Below are 21,909 nucleotides of genomic sequence, written 5' to 3'. Positions count from 1 at the left end.
TCACCCTCAACCTCAAACGTTTTTCTCTCTATTAGGGACATATTTTATGTAATTGGTTAATCCTTTGACAAAATATACTTTACTTGTAATTGGGTAGATCTAAGATGGGTTTAAGAGTTCAAGAAACATGTTGTTCAAGTCAAGTATTAAAGCCATGAAAATTTGACAAAGAAACAAGTGAAAAAAAGCTGTTCATTAAATTAAAACTTGACAGCAATCTCAACAGAAAGACTTCTATCGAAATTTAAAGTCGAAACTCAACAAAAGCTTGACACAAGCTGTTTCTATCAGACTTACGAGATCAGAACTTCCAGATCTAATTTTCGGCCCATGTTGAAATTTTGTATAGGGTTTCTTTTTTCACAATCTTAGACATATATAAGAGTTATTTTAAAGGCCGTCGAGCATGCAAAAAGTGACCTAGTGCCTTGTCCTCTCTGATGAAGTTACAGTACCTTTACACCAAGGGTTTTGTGACCAAGGGGTTTTCTAATCTTCATTGTTGATGAACTGAAAAACTTTGCAGCCAACAACCTCTTCAAATTGCTGGAGTTAGTCACGTACTGAAATCCGTGCATCATTAGTTAATCACGTATTGGGATTCGTGCATTGAACGGAAAGATTACAGTTATAATACAAGTCTAATTGGGTATTGGGGTAAGAGTTTAACTGTAGGTTATTATGTTGGGATAGGCCAAACGGTTTGGTAAGTTTCTTTATACTTGTAACCACTTGTGATTGATAATAGTAGATTTTTGGGAGTAGTGACCTTAAAATCACCCGGTGGGGTTTTTGTTTTGGTGGTTTTCCCCATTCATAAACAAATCACCATGCCAAATTTAATTTCCACTGCATTTAGTTTAGTAGGTGATTTGTTTGTGCTACCACACCATTGCATGTAATTGAATCTAATTAATTAACTTGGATAATTAATTAATTTGTAAGGGGTCAATACATTTTTGCCCCATCACTCTCTCTTTGCACCTCAAATCAAACCCAAATAAACTTCTTTCTTCTCTCTTTATTGAGCGGCAGAGCTATGGATTGGTGTTAAGGGTTTTTGGATCATGGGTCAGCTGGTTATGGCGGCGTTGTGGATTGTGGATCTTCCCTCCTCTCCTTTCTGCCTCCCTCACCGATCAAGCCATCGCCATCGCCGTCGCTGTCGCCGTCGCCATCGCCATTGCCATCGCCGTCGCCGTCGCCTCTGGTTTGAAGACTCCATCACCATCGGTCTGAAGCCGCCATTGCCACCTTGGTTTGAAGTTGCCATGCTGCCTCGGTTTGAACCCATCTCAACCATGGCTTGAAGTTGCAGTCACCGCTTGTTTGATGCTCATCTCAGCCACGGTGCAAAGCCGATCTAAGCCACTACCGCCAATCTAAAACCACCATTGCCAACAAAGAAAGTCACCATTGCCAAATCTCTCTACCTTTCTTACCTGTTTGTTTTTATTTTTAAATCTAATTTATGGCGGTTATGGCTGTGGGTTTGTTGTGGGTATTTGGCTGGAATTTATTTCGTTTGTTTTGAGTTGTGTTTTAGGCTATAGAGGATGAGGTGGTTGTTGGTTGGTGGCCACTGGTTGTGGCAGTGGTTGTTGGTCGTTGCCATTGCCATTGCCACTGTTTGTGTTTTGTATATTGGCTGAGTTTTGAGTTAATATATTATTTTAATGTATTGTATATATTATTTTAATGTATGGAATTGAAGAATAAAACATGTGATGTAGGGTATATTGTAAAATGATGTGCTAAAATAATAAAGTAGGCTTTTTGGTGTGTCAAAATGACATATTTATAGAAAACCTGATGAGAATGCTCTAGCAGCCAAAAATGCTATAATTATAAGTTTTCTTGTTATGGTTTGTTTGGAATGAGAGGGAGAAGAAAGGGGAGTGTATCAGATTGAAGGTAACAGTGAGCAATAAGAGTAGCATAGCTCTATTGCTAGAACAGAGACAGAGCACAAACGACAGTAGCTTGTAGTGTGTTTCTTGTATATAGGACTTGTAGTTTAGCAGATAGTTTAAAGCTTTAAGTTGAAGCATGCGTGAAGATTAGTTATTACTGTAGGTAGACACGTGTATAGGTGGTTATTTTATTTTATTTTTTTTCTGTTTTGCAATTAGACGGTTAGCTTGGTACATTTAGTGTATATAAACTCTTGTAATCACTTTTTCCTAATTAATTCAATACTGAAATTCATCATTTCATCAATTCTTTGATAGAGTGGAGGGGAGTGGAGTACAGTTGGCTGAAAATAAACTAATTTTGGATCAAATCTACTCTATTCTCTCTCCCTTCCCTTCAATCCAAATGGACTATTGATTTGATGTGAAAAGGAAATATCTATTTTCACATAGTCTATCTTTTTTTTTAAAAATAAAATTTTTAGGTTGAGAAGATATCATAACCTAGCTAGCTTTTAAAGAAAAAGAAACATGTGAATAAGTAACAGAATAAAAGTCCAAAAATTCCAAGAATGTGTAATGGCTTAAAATCCAAATACTTTGTAATAGAAGTTATCTACACTGTTAATAACAGGGTTCCCTGGTTGAGTTTCAACATTTTGCGTACTAAAATATTCTCACATAAATTCTTAAACTTTCTAAAATATCTATATCTTTTAGTTGAATAATTTTAAATTTAAAAACACAAATTGGTTAAAAGAGTAATTTATTATTTTTTAAAAATTTCCTAAATTTTAGGCTTAATGAATTGCCCCCCCCTTTTTTTATAGATATTTTAATCCATATATTTATTGATCAGTAATTTCAAACTTTTATCAAGATCTTAAAAATTAGGACATTGTCTTTATCTCACTTTTAAATGTTATTTCACTAAATCCAAAAAAAAAAAAAAAAGAACCTTATTGCACACGCAAAGTGCGTGTGATGAGTCTAGTATACTGTAAATAGATATTTTCTATGAAAATATTTTACTATTAAGATAACCAGCTAAAATCTCCTCAAAAAAGAAAAAAAAGAAAAAAGAAGATAACTAGCTAATTAAAATCCCGTGCATAGAGTTTCTTATATTTTCATTTAATATATTTTGTAACAATTTTTTTGACTCATGAATAATATATTCTTTTTTGTGGTATATAGTATTTATCTTACTGTATGGGTACAATTAATGTGATTGGTTTCTCAAAAAAAAAAAAAAATTATTAATGTGATTGGTTTTCACTATTACCTCAACAACAAAATCAATCAATTTATAGAAAAAAAAAAATCAATGATTTTTTAATTAAATGAATAAAAAATTTATAACGTTCTTAACATTACTCTTTACTCTTTAAAGTAATATGATTATTTTATTTGAGACGGACTCATGTTGTGCATCCATAAGCTATCATAGGTGACGTTTTGTTAGTTTGCTCAAGAGTAATGCTAGGTTTACAATATTTTTATAACAAATTCTAAATAATAAAATATTACTAATTGTTACTAGTAAGGAAAAAGATTATTTTAATATTAGATCCAAATTTGATCCAATAATAACTTATTACTTAAAATTTGTTATAAATTAAAATATTATGGAAGTAATGAGAAAAGGGTCCAAGTCTCTAGACCTCTAGAGGATCAATACTTAGAAGTTAAGAGATAGGGAATGAGGGAAGGAAATTAATATATATATATATATATTTATAAAAAACATGTATAGTTTGAATATGTGGCTATCGTAACTCTTGGGCCCATGCTTCGTACACAAAGAGTCCGGAGAAGCAATGAGCCTTACGCTACTCTAATTATTATATGAATATCGTACGTGTAATTATACAGAGCTCAGAAACTTCACAGAACCATCAAAAGACTTTTTTCAATTCTTCTTTATAATTCCTCCTCCTTTTTTTTTTTTTTTTTTTGGTTGAAAAATTTGAAGTTCTCTTCAAAAAGTGAAAGGAAGTGGTGAATATTAGCACGAGTTCTATTTAGAGAAAGCAAGTATTCTTATGAATAAGTTTTGGTTGGTGAGTGGTTGATTATATTAGCTTTCTAGAACATCGGCAACTATGGCAAGTGGGCATGAGAATTCAGAGGATCCGGTTACAAGTGTGAACGAAGAAATGATATACGTTGCAGTGGGAACAGATGTGAAAGACTGCAAATCAATCTTGTTATGGGCTTTACGCAATTTTGGAGGAAAGAGGATTTGTATCGTTCATGTTCATCGACCTGCACGGTGGATCCCCAACGGTTGTAAGTTTGAAAAAATTATGTGTGTGTGGCTATTTGGGCTCTTACATTTATGCACAAAGATCCACATACAGAACTGTGTCTGATCATGTATATTATTTTTTTGGAAAACTGATCATGTATATTATGTTTATATAAAGCTTGGAAGTTTTGATGGGAATTCGGTTTTTGATGTGGTAAAAATTGATCATTTGTGCTAAGCTAGCTTAGAGCCTTATTACTTTCTAGTATTTAAGTCTAGAAGTCCATTTGGTTTACTATATTTGTGGAACTCCAAATGACAATTTTTTTTTTTTTTTTTGTTTTTTGGAGAAAATCCAAATGAAAAACTTGATATTAATGATCTACTTCTTGATAATTAATTTATTATAGTTCTAAAATTTACGAGGGTTTTTAAAAATTATTCTTGGATCAGTAAAGGATCCCTGCTAGAATCGTGAAACAAATTGAAAAGAAACTTTGGAAAAAAATTGGTCACAGTTGTGGAGATCGAAATAAATTTGGAGAATTTAGTAACTTTGGAAAAATTGGTCAATCTAACATTTACCGTACAAATTTTGAGTGGAATTTTAAACTCATGATCTGGTAATATGAAGAAATATGACTATGGAGATCTGGAGAATTTCACTTTTGTCTTTAAGATTTAGTTTTATCTTGCATGGTTTTAATTATTTCAAAGTGCAATTTATTTTTCTTATTTTGCAGTGGGTGGAAACCATCCAGTAAGCTCATTGGACGAAAGGATTGTACGGGATTACCGGAAAGCAGAAGGGAAAATTATGAATGAGATCCTAGAAGAATACCTTTCTATTTGTCACCGAGAGGGGGTAAATCTGTCAAATCTCCTTAACAAATTTACCTTACAATTAAGAATTTTTTTTTATATACAAACATAGCATATTTCAAAATAATACTTGAGAGACACAAGGAATTTCATTAAATATTTCATACTTATTGAGGCGGTAAGATTTCAATGGTGGTTAAAAATATAATGTTAAGCGGTGAACTTAGATAGTTATTATAAAAACTTGTCAACTCAATTGTTTGTGAAACGTATTGCGAAAATTATTGATTATTGTGTTTGTGACCATGTAACATTACTCATCTCAAAATTTATATACTCCCAAACATATAGAAAATGATCATAGAGTACTTGCCACATTTGTTGGGACACCAAGTTTTGTTATTTGTTTACAAATCTAGAAAAAGATATTTTGAAAGCTTAATCTGAAACTAGTTTTGAGATGTGGACACGTGTCCACAATCCAACGTGTCCAGTGAAACTGGACACAAGCCGGACCCTTTTTTGTTTGAGCTCGTTTTCACATACAGCTGTTTTTTGTTCCTCTTTGCACCCTTTCATTTCCTCCCTCGATTTCTTAACATAAAAATATCACAACCACCTCAACACAAAATCACCACCACTGGAATATATGTAACAAACCATCAGAACAATCCACAAAAATTCTCTGCTTGTCCCAGATCAACCCAAAATCCAAATCCCAATTCAACCTATCGAATACAATTTTCCTTCTCCACCACACTCCAAAGTCACAAAAGTGAGTTCCCGGCAACGATCAAAACTCAAAATCATAAACTAAAGAGAACCTTTGAATCAAAAACAAAAGTAGAAAAATCAAAACCCAACGATCGTGAAATTGGTGTTGAGAATAGAACAAGACAAGAGCCCACCACTGTTGTGAACACATCCTACGTACCACACGTCCACACCACAATATAAACCCATAAATCCCTAGATTGACCACCCAAAATTGTGAAAATGAGGAGTCGGAGAGGCTAAAAGAGAGGGTCAAGATTTCTCTCCAAACGAATTTGGAGAGAAACTTTTCAAAGTCCTCACATATCTTTCTATTGGATGTGAATTTTAAAAATATAATTGTTGGTTGTATTTTTTTTTTTTTTGTCTTTAACACACAAGTCAAATTTTGTTTAAATTATATGTTATTTACTATTCGATCAATAAACATATTTTTTAAGCATAATTTTAGACTACAAAAACTTGAAATTTAAACATTTGATTTATGATATAGTTTTATTTTTTATTTTTTATTTATTGAGATTGATGACATATATAATTATTGATTTTTGATCTTTTTAAAAGTTTATAGACATGGAGGATATAATAAAAATATATAATCTAATGATTAGATTTTCAAAATTCATATCAAATAAAAAAATATAAAAAAAGTTTAAAAGGTTTTTTTTCCAAATGAGTTTAAAAAAAAAACCTTTTCAAACAGGGAGGGACGGACAGATAAAAGAGTGAGGATTGAGAAAGAGAGAGTGAGAGGATCAAACATATAGTGAGGAGTGAGGAGTACGAGAGAGAGATCTGACTTTAATATAGACAACAAGACTAGTGTGGGCCCTAGTCTATTCTCATAACCAAAATTTGGATTTTTTTTATTTATTTTTTTATAAAGCTGAAAACAAAAACTTCACCCCAACACATTTTCACCTAGTGGGGCCTACTGTTTTCAGGAATGAAACCAAAGACAAACGATTAGTTGAGTGTATGAGAAGAGAGCACCACATCATCCTATTAAGCCTAGTGGGGGATCACAAGTTCAAGCTCCAAAGAGAGCATTATATGTAGGGTAGATTAGGATTTTTGATTTAGTTAAAAAAAAAAAAAAAAAAAACTATGGAAGGTATATCATATGAACTGACCGTTGACAAAGATTTGGACTTTATGTTAGTATTTGCCAAATGATTAGTCTAAAGTGCATGAGGAGACATCACCAAATCACTGTATTTTAAGAATACATAATAATTTTCCATTGTTTGCAACATTTCTTTCTACCAAAATGGATTTGAAGTTAATAAAATCAATCCCCCAAAAGATGCATCAATAACAATCATCTTTTATTGGCTAATCCATATATAAGTTACAAGCATTGAAAATTCAAAATTTAGGGTATTAGTGGTTCAAACTTTCAATATTTGGGTTCAAGTGGTAGTTTTACTACATCAATGGTAACCACATTTTTGTAGTGCCTCATAGCTGTAGTTCAAATCCTAGTGCCTCATATCTGAGTTTTCAAATTTGTTGACTTTTTTTTTTTTTTTTGGCTGCTGAATGACATTAATTGTTTTTTAAATTTAGGTACAAGCACAAAGAGTCTGGATTGAAATGGACGATATCGGGAAGGGAATTATAGAATTCATTTCTCGTGATGGGATTAAGGAGCTTGTAATGGGAGGATCATTAGACAAGCATTATAAAGAGTACAAACCACATAAAACGCTTTCTATTAATTTTTCATGTTCAATTCTTGTTCTATGTATAATAGACTATGGGTATCTACTGGCAATTTGTATTGCTATAGGAATTAGAATATATGTTTATAGGTCCTAACCGTAGAACATGCGTTTTGGATTATGCAAAGAAGCCCAATGTTCAGACCATAAGTGAAAAGGGGAACTAATGAAAAGAATGCCTTAAACTAAAAAATAATTAAACTAATAATTAAGGAATGAAATAAATCTTGGACAAAGTTTAGCTACAAATTGGTTGTAGCCTAAGATTACAACCTTACTCAATATCTTTTTATTGGAGGTGAATTTTGACAAATCCACCATTGAATTATATATTCTTCTTATATTTTCCATACTTGCAACATTTCTAGAAAAGTAAAAAACAATAGCTATATCATCAATAAATTGTTTAAGTTGTAAGTTTTTGTAGTTTGAAATCATGCATAAAATATAAAGTTATAGATCATATAGTAAATAATATCCAATTGACTCAAAATTTGATACATGTATTAAGAGTGTAAATAACATGTAATTTAATAGTTAGATTTTCAAAATATGTAGTTTGAGTAAGATTGTAGTTTTAGACTACAACTAATTTTGTAGCTAAATTTTGTCCATAAATCTTTTCCTTGATAAAAAAAGATTGAAACAAATCATGAATAAATATACCATAAAATTTTGATATGCTTTTTTATTTTATTTTATTTTTTATAATTCTGCATTTATTGATAGGTACAGTTAGTTAATAGAACTCCCTCCATAGATGGCTTTATCATTTTAGGTGTCGAATGGGGTGTTTCCCAATCTGCTTCCTTGTTTGTTGAGATTTTGGTTTTAATTAAGTTATCATGTTCCTGATGATCTAAGTATTCTATGCCTCTATATGATTTAACATCAATGATTGCTATATGATATTGGAGAGCTCAGCATATCGTTAAAAGTATTAACATCACTTCATAATGCAGGAAGATGAGCCTCAGGTCTAAGAAAGCTAAATATGTGTGCAAACGAGCACCCCTTTCCTGTCGCATACTATTTATCTGCAACAGTCGCCTTATTTATACCAGGTTTGCTTAACGGGGTTGTTAATTATATTTGGTAAAGTAACTGTCAGTTGATGATCATGACTAGTAAGGCTTATAAACTAAACTTAATACATTGCTTCATAGCAATAGATTTCATCACATCAACATTATAGTGACATTTTCATAAGAAATATTTTTGCAGTTATTGATTGAGAGTTGCCATTTTAATAGTGTTGTTATCTTTATGTTCTGTTGAGCACCTACATTGGTTCATACCAAGTTTCAATTTTGTCTGTTAATTTTATTCTACTCCAAAAAAGAAATAGAGAAACAAAAAATTAGGAAGACATTTTGGATTCAGTTTCTACAAGTTGTGCATTTCATAAAAAATTCATACACAACTTGAGGGAGATTGTTGGGCTTATAATTATGATTTACTTTGCACAAGTTGAAGATAAAAATCAAGGAATTGATTGCTTTGAGTAAATTAGAAGATTGGATAATCTAATATGAAATTAAAAATCAGAATATCCATATAATAAATTGATAGCTGACTTATTTTTAAATTCTATAAATGTCATTATAAATATGGGCACTTCTGTAATGTGTCATCAATTAAGTGAATTCAAGATTTAGCCATTTGGCTTTTGGTGGTGTGGACGTAGAGTTCTATATGACCGAACGGCATTGATCGCTTCCGTTCTTTCTTTCTTACGTATTCTTTATGTTTCATTCTACAATATTTCAAACTTTGACATTTATCGTACTTAATAATAGCTTAATCTTATCACTAATGCAAGTATCAAAATAGGGAGGAAAAAGCAAGTTCGGACACTAAAAATGGACAAGCAAAGCACTTGATACCACGATCTATTACTTGGGAGCATGATAGTGACAACACTGAATCTGAAGCATCAAACCACTCGATATCAAATTCTGTAAATTTGGGACATAATGGGGACATCACTAAAGCTGTACCATCAAATTGCTTGAGATCAAATTCTGTTACGCTGGGTAATGAAAGGGAAAATGGTGGAAAGAGAATGATGGATTTTCTTATCAACGAAAGTATAGAAGAGTGTTCATCTCCAAAGAACAAGTTGGATGTAGTGGTAGAAGGGATTGGGAATTTTGATGAATGGGATGGATCAATCATTAGTCCAGGTTCTGCTTGCCCGTCATTCCCTCCCCAAAAAGTGGATGATTTAACACTGGCTTTGTGGAATGCGAATGGGTTAGACTTAAGCCCAATTTCTTCAGCTTCAACTAATTCAGCAAGCCCTTCTGCATCTTCATTATTGCAACCAAGTCCGACATTGACTTCAAGTGCAAGTACAACATCAATATACTCATCTATTGGATCTCGCAGTGCAGTGGTATGTGCAAAGCATTCATTCGCAGTGTTGTGTTTTGTATGTAATAGATATTATCCTTTCCTGAAGTCACTTCAAAGTTATTCACGTGATCAATCACCATAAATCCTAACAGGATGTATCTCTTTATGAGAAACTTCTACTACAAGTGATAGAAGAGGCTGGAACTGAGGCACAGATGCGTCGACAAGCCCAAAGAGAATTGCTTGAGACCACACGCATGGTAAAGATTTTAAAGTGCATTTAGATGCCAAATTTTGCTGATCGCACTTTTTGTTCATTGCTTATTTGTTTATTTGTTAATTTTTTTTTTTTTTTTTGAAAATACTAAGTATTTTTGACACACATATACGGGGAGAGAAAATAGAAGGTCTTAAAGAAATTGACAGTGGTGTATATCTAAAAGGGCCTAACTCTTTGATACAAAACACTGACTTTAAACTTCTTTAACTCATACTCATTTTTCAATGTGGGATTAACTCACTGTTTTTTCTTTTGAGAATATTAAATATTTTTAACACACACACTTGAGAGAGAGGAGAAGGTTTTAAAAAAACTGACAGTTGGTTAAGTACTTTTGTGAATAGAAAAAAAGAGGTTTAAATAGATATACAACAAAGTCAAATAGATACAATAGTTGACTATGTACTATTCTTGAAAAGTATGCAATGTAAAATTAAAAATGTCCAAAATTTTACTCAAATTTTTAAGAGATTAAATTTAATAAGGATGCGGTGTAAAATCTAAGTTTTATCTTTCCAATTTCAGCATGTTATATTATCATATTACATATTAAAGAATAAACATAATCACACTCAATTAATTCTAATACCCATTGAAAATCTTACTTAGCTGAGAGTTTATTGAAATGTTATTATGTATGATAGAATGTTTTGAGTTTTAAGTAAAAAACTGATATGACAATTTTTGGATGGTATAAAACATGAGTTTTATATCCCATACATACTAAATTCGGACTCAATTTCTAATAATCCAATCAACAGACCTAAGAAGAGAGGGAAAAAAAAAAGAATTTGAGGAAGGGTTGGCAATACAAAAGGAACATGAAAAATGTCTATTAATAACTACTATAATTAACAAATACCACATTAAAAAAAGAAAAAAAAATCATATTAATTATGTTAAACTTTAATTCCCGTGCAGTACATGGATTACAACTAATATCTATATCCATAAAAGAAGGAACTTTATTCTTAGTAATCTAAGGTTCACAATTTTAATTATATAAATCTTAAAAATTTTATTACATTATTTAAAATATTTTTATAAGATTTATATAAGAAATAATTAATTTGGAATATGATATTCTTGCTCAAATTTAGTTGTTTTGACAAACTAAATACAACAAAAGATGAAATCAATTTTGATTACATGCAATTAAAATATATTCTTTTAAAGAGGAATTTAAAAGATAATAGTGCACTTAAATTAAAAAAATAAATAAATATTTGTTATTCACTCAATCCAGTGGTTCATATTGTTGATTATTCTCTTTCTCTAATGACATATAATATATTTGAAGTTGATAAATATTATTGTGCATAATAAGTAGGATACATGGTACATAAAATAAGTTATTATTAAATATTTTTAAAACGATGCATCACAAATTTCTTCTTGGTACTGAGTAGAATACTCAACACGTAGCACACCTTATACTATCATATGAACTATATGCTTGAAAATTATACCACTGTAAACGATAAAAGGTTCAAATTCTTACTCAAAGTTTTGATAACCCAATCAACAGTTCCAAGAAGAGGTGAAACAAAGGAAAGAAGTTGAGGAAGCACTAGTGAAAGAGAGAGAAGAACTTGAAAAGTTGAAGAATCTGAAAGACCAAATGATGGAAGAACTTCGGATTGCCAATAAAGAAAATATATTATTAAAGAGCCAAAATGAAGAGTTAGAAAAAAAGAGAGATGAGTTGCAGATTGAGCGTGACAATGCATTGCAAGAAGCTGAAGGGCTTAGAAGAAAACAAGTAGAGGCCTCTAGACAAGTGCCTAAGTTCTTTCTCTCCGAGATTGAAGAAGCTACTCAAGGCTTTGATGAATCCCTTATAATTGGACGAGGAGGATATGGGAACGTTTATAAAGGTCTCCTGGGTCAAGCCCAAGTTGCTATAAAGACGCTACAATCTAATGGCAACCAAGGCCCCTTACAATTCGAAATGGAGGTTAATTTGTGTGTTCATTTGAGAATCAGTCGAATAATTTATGTAGTTAAAGATTTATTTGGCTTTTGGCTATATATGATGTCAATATTAGGGCAAGATTGGTATGGTTTTCTAGTTTGGTGCTTTTGTGAAGCTGTTTACTATATTATGATCTTAATTGATATCTTAAATGAAAGAATATGTCAATTTTGTGGGAAAATTACACTTTACTCTCTAAATTATAATTTTTTATATTTACCCTTCTAAACTATGAAAATACATATTTACTCCCTTAAACTATTACCTGTATAATAGTTGCCCTTTAAATTATTGAGAGTGTAGACTTATCCCCCTTTTAAGGCTTTAACTACTGTATCTGGCATGCTTGCATGTAATTTTTCTCTGCATATATACTAGATCATTAGGGTTTATATATATATACTTTTTATTTTTATTTTTTATTTTAAGTACAATTCACTGAAGCATTTTATCTGTAACTAGATTCTGTCATGCTGTATTATACTATGTTGGTATATATAATTACGTTACAAAATTATCTGTAGATTGTAGCCTATAGAATGTGACAAAGTTGAATAGTGGTGCTCGGATATTACAAAATCTCTTATCATCCAATTACAACCTTACGTGGTTATTTATTGTATGATAGTACCACGGTACTTGTTGGATCGTGCACTTTAATTTGCACGTCTAAATTCATGGCTTGTGCTTGTATAATACGCATAAGGTGACTACTTTGGCTTTCTTTCTGATTAGTTGGTTGTATATCAGGTTCGTGCGTTGAGTCAGCTGAGGCATCCCAATCTAGTCAGACTTATTGGATGTTGTTTGGAAACTTTTACGCTTATCTACGAGTATCTCCCCAATGGAAGCCTTGAAGATTGGCTCAACTGCAAGAACAAAAGTCCTCCATTACCATGGCAGACTCGAATACGCATCGCAATAGAGTTGTGCTCTGTCCTCGTTTATCTTCATTCTAGAAAACCTCACAGCATAGTACATGGTGATTTGAAACCCTCTAATATCCTTCTCGATGCAAACTTTGTGAGTAAACTTAGTGACTTTGGAATATGCCGTATATTATGCCATGAAAGAAGTTCAGGCAACGACACAACACTATGTCATCTTACTCAACCAATGGGCACTGTTCCTTACATGGATCCTGAGTTCCTTGTTTCAGGAAAGCTTACTAGGAAGTCAGATGTTTACTCGTTTGGACTCATATTACTACAATTGTTGACTGGGCAGAGACCAGACCTCACGATAGCAATGGAAATGCAAGTTGTCATAGATACTGAAAATTTGTCATCCCGCTTGGATCCTTTGGCTGGAGACTGGCCAATTGAGATTGCTCAAAACATTGCTCAATTGGCCTTGAAGTGTTGTGACAAGTACCGAAAGAATCGGCCAGTCCTTGGGTCAGATCATGTCAAGAGTTTACTTGAACCAATGTTGGTAGTACAAGGCTTTGAAGAGACGGCTGGACTAGTAGGCATGACACTTCACGCAGAATGATTCTAAGTTTGCACACTGTAAATATTCTTCCCCAACCATTCTATTCGTCCTATCATTCAAAAATGGCTGCAATAGCATTGGAATCTTTATCGTTTCTTTCTTTTAAGTTCGGTTTTACAAATCTAATTGTTTGTGTCAATCTTTTCAAAAAAAATAAAAAATAAAAAAATAACAAGAAAAAAAGAAGAAGACATTGTCAGTTTGTTTTTTCTTCATTATTTCAAACTTTGTTTCTTTGTTGTATGTTGAGGGATGCAATGACATTATCATCTTGTTGTGTAGAACAGAAAAGTTTATAATAGTTTGAATCTCTAGCATATTTCTAAATGGAATGATGACAAGTAAGGGAATTAATTTTGTGTAATGTAGACACCTCATTTTGTACATGTTATTAAATTTTGGTCCCCGGCCCCAATGATGATCTTGACATATGTCAATCAAGGGTAATTAAAGAGTTCACAATAGAAATTCAAAACCTTTTTCTAACACAAAACTAAGGCAGAAACTTGTTCCTAATTGGATTTCTTAAAACCTTATGTTCTTGAGTTGTAATTACTAACTATTGTTGCGTTTTTCAATTATTCTTATTCCCTCAATCTAATTTGTGTGTTGTAGGCACTTAGGAGCTGGTTAAATAATCGCAAACTCATAATCTTAAGCAAGGTGAGTGTTCTTCCCATGAATTCTTTCTTTGTTTAATAGGATTTACATGAGTTTCTTAACATAGTTTTATATTTGTTTTATTTGATTTGTTTGTTGATCTTAATTCTTTTGATATGTGTTAATATGATTTTGGGCTGATTATAATCTGTTTTTGTTGTTTTTGTTTTATTATTTTGGTTTTATGTAAAGTTTAACATGTTTATTAATTTTATGTTAGTTTAGTATACTTATTTGATTTTGTTTCATGTTTATTTGCTTCTATTGGTGTTTGTTTTATTTACTTCATGTTAGTTTAGTGTTTAGGGTTTCTAACACACTTATTTGATTTCACATGCTATATCTTTGTTTTATTAAATCTATAACAATGTGATTTATCGTTTCTGTGCTAAAGGATGCGTATGTATCATTGAGTATGCGTGCGCATTGTTTCGATCATGCGTATGCATAGTTGAGTATGCATACGCACTTCGAACTTAAATTTGACAAAAATATTATTTTTATTGTTTTAATCATTTTTCATATGTTCTTTGATTTTGTTTGACTTTGTTTAGGTTAGTCAATTGTGTTTAATTATTTTCCATGTTTGTTTGAGTCTTTTTGCCATGTTTGGGTTGTTTGTGATATTTTTCATTTTGTGTTTGTTTATTTGTTATCCTTTCATTTTTTAATATATTTGTTTGATTGTGTTTCCTTTTATATTTATTAGGACATATGTGAATCATGTTAGGAACATATGTCATTATAGAATTGACTAATCCTTTGATAAAATGCACTTTACTTGTAATTGGGTAGATCTAGGATGTGTTTAATACTTCAAGGAACAAGATTCCAAGTTCAAGTGTTAAAGCCATGCAAGTTTGTTCAAGAATTAAGTGAAGAAGTGCTAGATTTTAAAGCTCAACAGCTAGTATCTATTGAGGTTTAAAAGACTGTTTAACCCTGATACTTGACAGCTGCTCGATATATAGGGTATCTATCGAGATTTTAAAAAGTCAAATTTTTAGTTCTGATTTCACACCAATCTATGTATACATGTTCATGATTTTTTTTCTCACAACCCTAAACATATATAAGGATTATTTTAAGGGACGTCATAGATGATGCAAGTGAGTGCAACTTGATGCAAATGTTTTTTACAAGCATATTGTGATCCAGAGACATATGCCCTAGTTCATCTTTTTCTTCAAGAAGCTGCTGTGTTTGTACACCGTAGGGTTTTGTAACCAAGGAACTTCGTGATCTTCATCGGTGTGATGAACTGAAGAACTTCGTAGCCAACATCTTTCTCAAGTTGGTATGTAAGCCACGTACTGAGATCTGTGCATCGATTGGTTAGTCATTACTAGGAACTATGCGTTAAAAAGGAGAGATTGTCATTATAGAACAAGTTCAACTGTAGGTTGCTATAAGGTACTGTGATTCCTTTACTTGTAACCGCTTGTTGTTATAATAGTAGATTCTCGGGAATGGTGATCTTAAAATCACCCGGTTGGGTTTTTGCCGTATAGGTTTTCTCCATTTGAAAACAAATCACCATGTCAACTTTATTTTCCACTGTATATTAACTTAGTTGGTGATTTGCTTGTGCTACCACGCGTATTGCATGTTAATTAATTCACTTGGCTAATTAATTGGTTAATTTATCACAAGGGGTCAATACAATCTTGGCCTATCAAGTGGTATCAGAGTAGGCACATTCTGATTAGGTTTTAATCTTTGCTGTGTGATTCATTGACCCCTATTTGTCATGGATAGAGGACAGTCTCTTATTATACCTCCTTTATTTGATGGCACTAACTATGTATACTGGAAAGTATGCATGAGAGCTTTCTTGTAGTCATTAGATAAGAAAGTGTGGCAAGTTGTAGAGATAGGCTGGATCAAGCCTAAGGAAGTGCCGGCTGATTGGGATGATGCTAAGATCAAGGTAGCTAACTTCAACAGCAGGGCATTGAATGCGTTATTCAATGCGGTCACAAAAGAGGAGTTCAAAAAGATATCCTCTACTGAAACTACTAAGGAAGCATAGACCATCCTCCAGACAACCTATGAAGGAACTAAGGTTGTTAAGGATTCGAAATTTCAGAGGCTTACTACAAGTTTCGAAGAGATTGAGATGGAGGAGGATGAGTCATTTGATGAGTTCTATGCCAAGCTTAAGGACATAGTGAACTTAACCATTAATCTTGAAGAAACCATTCCTGAACCTAAGATTGTTAGAAAAGTGCTCAGATCTCTACTCGAGAGATTTTATGCCAATATCACTGCGATTGAGGAATCAAAGGATATTGACAAAATTCCTTTGATAGAGTTGGTTAACAATCTGCAGACCTATGAGTTGGGTTTGACAAGGATTAGGAAATCTAGTAAGGGTAAGAGCATGACTTTGAAAGCTAAGAGTAGTGACATTGATGAGTCTTCAGACGATGAAGAGTCTAAGATGAAATCCTATATCATTAGGCAATTCAAAAAATTTATGAAGAATGTTAATGCCAAAGGATTTGACAAAGACCGCAAGCAATTTGTTTCGTCTCAGTTCAAGAACTAAGACAAAGGAAAGACAGATGCTAGGGATGGCAATCAGTACATTGTTCCCTTAGGACCAAAGTGTTTTGGGTGTCAAGGTTTCGGTCACATGAAACAAGAGTGCCCTACATATCTCAAGACCATTAGGAAAAGTAAGATACTTGCTGCTACTTTGAGCGACATCGAGCTTGAGGATGATTTAGACAATAAAAATGATGGAATCCTAAATGCCTTCACTGCCACTGTAAATCCTATTGAGGGAATTGTTGAAGATGTGGATGATGAAGTGGACTTGGTGGACTCTAAGTTTGAGAAAATGGATGATCAAGATGTTATCCATACAACCTATGAAAAGTTGTATAAAGTTTCTGAGAAGCATGAGAAATTATATAGGCTGGCCCAAGAAGCTGAGTGATGTGGAACTTGATCGAGAAGAGCTTTCCATAAAGTTTGATGAAGCCAATCAGACCATTGAAGCACTACGATTTGAGAACAACTTCTTGGCTAAGAAATGATTGCAAACATGTTTTCTAGGAGATGTGGGAGTTATAAGATGTACCTCGTAGGTGATAGTCCCCATCAAGCAGTTATGATTGTGTTAAAAGCAAAAAGAATCAAAATGATTGTAAGCGTGTTTTCTAGGAGATGTGAGAGTTATAAGATGTACCTTGCAGATGATAGTCCCCATCAAGTAGTCATGATTGTGTGTGAGTTAAAATGATTTTCTCATATCTCAAATCGTCATAACATGTAGACACTCATGCAATCTTGTGGTGTTTTTCACATATAACACACAATATTCTTTGTTGCTCTTGATACATGTGCAGGTACAATGTGATTTGGCTATCATAAGGAATACATGTGTTAATGTATACTCACTAAACTTTCTAGACTTGTTTTTGAAATATAAAATTAGTTAAACTCGTTTAATGTGTATGTGTGTGTTTTGGATCTAAATGCTTGACATTTTTCTTGATGAGAGATGTTTTTGAGAGCTTAAAATGTTGTTTGGATCTTTGGTTATGTTGCATGCTTGATTGCATTCATTTCTGTGTTTTTCTCTTATTTGAAAAACTATTTTAAACAATCTCGACAGTTGTTGGACACCTCTCGATAGCTAGGCTATCTACCGAGTTCTTCAGCTTCTTTTCTCGATAGCTGCTATCGTATTTTCGATCCATCGAGCTTTTTGAGAATTTGTCTCGATAGCTTCTCGATCCATCGAGGAAGTTTCTGTATGCTCGATAGCTTCTCGATCCATCGAGCCCCTTTTGTTGTGGACACATTTGGATAGCTTCTCGATAGATGTATTTGTCGAACTTTATATCTTGACACCTTTCGATACCTCTCGATCTATCGAGAATTATGGATTTCTATATAAAGAGTCAGCGCAATTTCTACTTCATTTTTCTCGATCTCTTTTGATCCTTTCTGTCTTCTCACCTTCCCAAACTCTTCTCTCTCACTCCAAACCTCTTCCCTAAGTGTTCTTTGGTCTCAATAGCATTTTCTTCCTCTAATATGTCTCTTATTCATTTATTTATCATGCATTTCATCTTTTGTGACCTAACTTTTGGGGTTTTTCAAAATTAAAGAAGTTTTTGCAAAATTTTTGGGATGGGTTTTGTTCAAATGATCCTAAATGTTCATGCATTGCATTACATTTGCATTTTAACTTTATTTTCATGCATTATAGATGTGTACTATATATGTTGAATTCATGTGTGCTGGTAGGATTGGATTGGGCTGAGCCCATAATGTTTTTACTATTGAATATCACATGCTCATGCATTTTTCATGCATACGAACCTTCATTTCTTTATATTCTTATATTGATCTGTGTTGGTGCTTTTTTATTTGTCTCTCTCTCTTTCTATGTGTTAGCTTGCTCCATGGCACCTAAGCGTAAATCTGCTTTGTCCCAGAACTCTCTTCGTTCTGGGGAATCTTCCTCTGATTCTACCCCCTCCCATGTTAGATTCCATGATGAGAAGGCCAAGTCGGACTTCTCGGAGAACTTTTCACGATGCGACATTCATTCGGAACGCCAAGTCATTCTATCGGACTTTTTCGATACTAACTTTCCCACTGTCATCTACAGTAAGGGTTAGGAATCACTGTGTGGCATCCTGATCACTTGTCCTTTCGTGATCATACAGGAGTTCTACTCCAACATGCACAGATTCGACTATCCAGTACCTTATTTTATCACTCGCATTCAAGGTATGCGCATCGTAGTCACTCCGAATGTTTTATCCGAGGTGCTACATGTTCCTAGGGTAGCGCATCCTAACTACCTTGGCTGCGATCGTATGAGGACTGTGTCCAAAGACGAACTCTCGGCTCTTTTTTTTTCTATGAGACACCTTCTTCTTGGGGTGACCGTCAAAACACCCTTTGCTCGGACTTTGCAAAAGGTCCGAGGTTTCTTAACATGGTGATGACATTTGTTCTTCATCCTTTGTCTCACTATAACTCTATCACAGAGCCTCGTGCTCAATTTTTGTTGTCCTTTCTTGAGAGGCTTACCATAGATTTTCCCTCTCACTTCATCCTTTCCCTTATAGATGTCTATAAGGATACGACGACTTGTGATAAGCTCATTTTTCCTTCAGCTATCACGAGGCTTCTTCACCATTTTTCTGTCTCCTATCCCGAGTCTCCTTATTTTACGGTTATGTGTGTTATAGACGCTGCTACTGTTAGACGGAGTGAGACCTAGCTTTAACTGAGGCGGCCATGGATTGAGACGGTGACTCCTTTAGCTTCTTCCGCTCCATCCACCTCTGTTCCTTCTTTTGTGAGTGGAGTGACTTTCGAGGCCATCATGGCACAACTTATGTGCATGGATGCTCGCCTTGACACTCTAAGTGATGAGTTGTGTCAGGTTAGCACCCGTGTTGGTCGTATCACACGACGACAGGCTGTCATGGGTGGTTTTACTGCTTCTTCTTCTCCATCTCCACTGGCTTCAGAGGATGAGAATGATAATGGCTCTGGTAGTAATGATGTTGATGAGGACAATGGTGCTAGCTCTTCCAGTGATGATGAGATGACTGCTTGAGTTACTTTCCCTTTGTCGTTCGTGAAAAAAAGGGGGAGTAGTTTTGGGTATGAGAGTAGTCATATACATAGGGGGAGAGTTAGTATAGGAGATTTTTGTTAGGGGGAGTGTTTTTCTTTTTGAGGGATGTAGTGAGGACTAATGTATTTTTTTTTCTTACTTTATAAATACATTGTTCTTACTTTGTGATAGCAAACCTTGTACTTATGATGCTATATATATGATAAGGTTGCTATTACAATTCTTTCACCTATCTTTACTTTTGTTGTTTCTTTTCTCTCTTAATGCACATACTTCTTATTTATTGTATGAAATCTTTTATTTATGTTTCACACTAAGATGCCTTGATGAATTTTGTTTAAAATGTTTCAAAAATACAAGTTGTCAAAGTCTTCTTGTCATAAACTCTCTTTTTGCAAAGTTTTTCAAGAGTTTGTGTTAGGATAGATTTTATTGTATTCAACAAGTGAATATGAGTTGAGTGATTTATGACTTCTCTCATATGTTTATTTGCTTATTGTGGTTTTGTCATATATTGCCAAAGGGGGAGATTGTTAGGACATATGTGAATCATGTTAGGAATATATGTTATTAATATAATTGGCTAATCCTTTAACAAAACACACTTTACTTGTAATTAGATAGATCTAGGATGTATTTAATACTTCAAGGAACAAGGTTTCAAATTCAAGTGTTAAAGCCATGCTAGTCTGTCCAAGAATCAAGTGAAGAAGTGCTGGATTTTAAAACTCGACAGCTAGTATCTATCGAGGTTTATAAGGCTGTTTAAGCCCGATGCTTGACAGCTGCTCAATAGATAGGGTATCTATCGAGATTTAAAAAAGTCAGATTTTCAATTCTGATTTCACACCAATCCGTGTATACATGTTTAGACTTTCTTTTCTCACAACCCTAAACATATATAAGAATTATTTTAAGAGCCGTCACAGATGATGCAAGTGAGTGCAACTTGATGCAAAGGTTTTTCACAAGCATGTTGTGAACTAGAGACATATGCCCTAGTTCATCTTTTTCTTCAAGAGGTTACTGTGTTTGTACACTGTAGGGTTTTGTAACCTAGGAGTTTCGTGATCTTTATCATGTGATGAACTAAAGAACTTTGTAGCCAACATCTTTCTTAAGTTGGTGTGTAAGCTGCGTACTGGGATCCGTGCATCGATTGGTTAGTCACGTACTGAGAGTCGTGCATTAAAAAGTAGAGATTGTCACTACAAAACAAGTGCAATTGGGTATTGGGGTAAATGTTCAACTATAGGTTGGTATAAGATACTGCGATTTTTTACTTGTAACCGCTTGTTATGATAATAGTGGATTTTTGGGAGTGGTGACCTTAAAATTACCCGGTGGAATTTTTGCCATGTAGGTTTTCCCCATTCAAAAATAGATTACCATGTCAACTTTATTTTCATCTGCATATTAACTTAGTTGATGATTTGTTTGTGCTACTACGCGTATTGTATGCTAATTAACTTAATTAATTCACTTGACTAATTAAGTGGTTAATTTATCACAAGGGGTCAATACATTCTTGGCCTATCAATATTGTGATGTGATCTTTGACATGTGTGTGTTATTTCATTTAAGTACATGATGTATGTTTAGGTTAAAAATTAGGGCTCTTTTTATAACTTCTTTATTTAAATATGGCTTAGTAAACATAATGGAGGCCAGCCCACAAACCGGGTGGTCTTGAATGCCTAACACCTTCCCTAGCCTCGAGAGCTCAACTCAACGAGAATGACCTAAGAGTAAAGACTACTTGATAGATCAGAACTTTGAGCCTGGTCGTTTAGTCGACATAGATATCTCCAAGTATAGATATCTCCCTTCGCATCAAATATTAATTGTGACTCACTTACAATATTTACATTTAATGCAACATTATAAGGCTTTTTCCTTTGCAACTATATACAAGGAAGCTCAGAAGTCACGGGAGAATGGCATGGTGTTAGATTTTATTTATGACTGCATAACTTAGAGAGAAATGTATGCACTACACCATCGTAAATGGCGTTAGATTTCATTTATGACTGATAGACAAAAG

At 33.5% G+C, this 21,909-nt stretch overlaps 1 protein-coding gene across 2 annotated transcripts; it reads left to right on the top strand.

Moving 5' to 3' along the window:
* The first annotated feature begins 3,772 nt into the window (after positions 1-3,772).
* LOC126696908 (U-box domain-containing protein 33-like) lies at positions 3,773-20,097 on the top strand. Of its 2 annotated transcripts, XM_050393661.1 has the most exons (9): positions 3,773-4,205; positions 4,908-5,029; positions 7,330-7,451; positions 8,447-8,548; positions 9,318-9,882; positions 9,995-10,102; positions 11,651-12,079; positions 12,848-13,608; positions 14,207-20,097. In XM_050393661.1, the coding sequence occupies exons 1-8, from the start codon at positions 4,019-4,021 to the stop codon at positions 13,589-13,591; spliced, it is 2,379 nt and encodes a 792-aa protein (XP_050249618.1). In that variant the 5' UTR covers positions 3,773-4,018; the 3' UTR covers positions 13,592-13,608; positions 14,207-20,097. The 2 variants fall into 2 exon arrangements, with proteins under 2 accessions (XP_050249618.1, XP_050249619.1); XM_050393662.1 differs by lacking the exons at positions 3,773-4,205; positions 7,330-7,451.
* The last annotated feature ends 1,812 nt before the right edge of the window (positions 20,098-21,909 follow it).

This window comes from Quercus robur, chromosome 8, assembly GCF_932294415.1.
Source record: "Quercus robur chromosome 8, dhQueRobu3.1, whole genome shotgun sequence".
In the NCBI taxonomy this organism is placed as follows: Eukaryota; Viridiplantae; Streptophyta; class Magnoliopsida; order Fagales; family Fagaceae; genus Quercus; species Quercus robur.
The sequence above is the reverse complement of the archived record's forward strand: the minus strand, read 5'-3'. Positions and strand labels throughout refer to the sequence as shown.